At 34.8% G+C, this 2,500-nt stretch overlaps 1 protein-coding gene across 1 annotated transcript in view; it reads right to left on the bottom strand.

Annotated features, from left to right (window-relative positions):
* The window catches only part of LOC125037691 (anoctamin-8-like), a 110,667-nt gene that overhangs the window by 9,948 nt on the left and 98,219 nt on the right, over positions 1–2,500 (bottom strand). Inside the window, exons 13-14 of the mRNA XM_047630883.1 lie at positions 1,666–1,860; positions 130–136 (exon numbers count right to left, since the gene is read on the bottom strand). Coding sequence (XP_047486839.1) covers positions 130–136; positions 1,666–1,860 — 202 coding nt within the window. The remainder of the gene's footprint in view (positions 1–129; positions 137–1,665; positions 1,861–2,500) is intronic.

Here is a 2,500-nt window from a genome sequence, read left to right as displayed (position 1 = left end):
GTTTTTGGACCGTGCATGACACAGCGGAGGGAGACAGCGGTGCATGAGCACAGGTAATACGGCCACGTGTGCATGACCCAACTGGAGACGATTGCCCTACTACAGCTGCTGCTTGGTGAACCTTCTTACCTCCAACCTGGGTGAGGCATGAAGGTAAAAGCAAAACATTATGTTCATCTAAAACCTTCACTAAAAGCACGAAAAAACGGCTACTTATACACGGTCCAGACAACCTCCTTAGCCTCTTCCTTTAGCTTTGAATTTTGATATTTTTATTACCTTTTTTTTCTAATTGATTTTTTGGGGAATAATATACATGACAAACTTATTTTGCTTATGTGAACATTATTCAGGATTAGATTAGAATGTCATTTTTTTCGACATAAGAGATACGAAGTATTTGAATTAATTTTGATTTACATAAATAGGCTTTGTAAGACTACTATTAGCATCCATTATATTTTGTTAACTTTCATACTGATATCTGATGGCAGAACAGTCGGTATTAACACAATAAGACAGGATTTACTGGATTGGATATAATGAATTGTGAAATAACTTAAAACAAGTGACAGTTTTACTTATTATCATAATCTATAATTGGGTGATACAGTAATAATAAAACGTTTAAATTTATTGTGAAGCGAAAGAGGTGATAACTGGAAAAAAGCCATTATCTTACAGAAACAATGAGAATGAACAGCATCAAACAATATCAGACTGTAAATTGATTCTAAACCTTCATCAAAGAATCTAGATGGTTATGAACTGTGTGACTAAGGTGTGCATAAAGAAGAGAGAGAGAGAGAGAGAGAGAGAAAGAGAGAGAGAGAGAGAGATAAAGAGAGATTTGGAAAGGGTGGTAACTAGATACAGAGAGAGAAAGAGAGAGAGAGAGACATTTGGAGAGAAAGATTGAAACTGAGTAAGTATAAGAGAATAGTGAGAATGAGAGAGAGATAGAGTGAGAAGAGTGGGAGAAAGAGATTTGGGAAGGGTGGTAATCAGAGACAAAGAGAAAAAGAATGACAAAGAGAGAGAGAGAGAGAGAGATACAGACAGAGAGAGAGAGAGAGAGAGAGAGAGAGAGAGAGAGAGAGAGAGAGAGAGAGAGAGAGAGAGAGAGAGAGAGAAGGGAGAGAAAGAGAGAAAGAGTAAGAGAGAGATAGAGATATAGATAAATAAATAGAGTATGAGATCGCTAGATAGATAAAAAGATAGATAGATAGAGAGAGAGAGAGAGAGAGAGAGAGAGAGAGAGAGAGAGAGAGAGGGAGTTATTTAGCTACAGACAGACAGACAGACAGACGTACACTCTTCCTAATGAGCAATAGACAGAAGACAAGACTGAGACTATTGAAATCTTCCTCATCTTCGTAGTAAAGATTTTAAGAAGACGAAAAAAACTATGCCTGGAATTAAAAACGCAAAAAAGAATAAAAAAAAAAACTAATGGCAAAGCAGAACAAAAAGACAAATCAAAAACATCTAGAGCCTTGTAAGAAAGTTGGAAGAAAAACAATATAGAATTATTCGACTCAAGAAAAAAAAAAAAAAAAAGCATGAAAAAAATTAGTCCATAGTAGTGTACAGGTAATATTCAGATATATGTTTCTCTGTCTGCGTGCACCTCAACAACAACACAGCCACTACAAGATCCCTCACCTGTGTTTGTTCTCCTGCAGGTTGTGGGGGGTTTTCTTGCGGCCAATCTTGCTCTTTGCTTTCCTCTGAAGGCGACAGAGCGCCGTACAAGTCGAAGCTCAGTTTGGCAAGCTTGAACTGCTCGAGAAGATACGGTATGCAGGATTCCTTGATGTTGCCTACGACCTGGCGCGTGAGGAGGAGAGCGGCGAGTTGCTGTGGGAAATGTTGATGTTATGAGTGTTGGTTATTATTTCAGGCGTGGTTGTTATTGTTGTTATTATTTTTGTTATTATCAAGCTTGATGATGTTACCGATGTTATTAAGAGTTGAGATCATTATCGTCATTGTTATTGTTATTTTCGATATTGTTTGTGTATAATTACTTACTTTCAGAAAATAATACTTATGAAAAAGGGTGGTAATAGCCATGAATATAAGAATAACAATGGTAAAACGATGATAATGAAAATGATAATCATCAGTTTCATTATGACAACAACAACAATAACACCAATAATAAAACAAATACTACTAGTAATAAGGATAATCATAATAATAATGATAATAATAACACTAATAATGATAATCATGATAATAATAAAAATAATAAGGATAATCATGATAATAATAACACTGTTGATGATAACAACAACGATGATGATGATATAAATAATATATAAATATAATAATTTAAATAATATATAAATGATATGAGGATATTTTATTATTTCCCCTCTTAATGAACGCATGTCGACCCTTTGTTATTTTTGCTGAGTATGTCGGGAAAAAAATGGAAGAATATGGGAAGCTGTAAACATGTAAACACGGATTTGCATAGCTTATTTTAGAATTG

The sequence above is a fragment of the Penaeus chinensis genome, chromosome 23 (assembly GCF_019202785.1).
Source record: "Penaeus chinensis breed Huanghai No. 1 chromosome 23, ASM1920278v2, whole genome shotgun sequence".
Taxonomy (NCBI): domain Eukaryota; kingdom Metazoa; phylum Arthropoda; class Malacostraca; order Decapoda; family Penaeidae; genus Penaeus; species Penaeus chinensis.
Note: the sequence above shows the minus strand (reverse complement) of the source record. Positions and strands in the feature narration are given on the sequence as shown.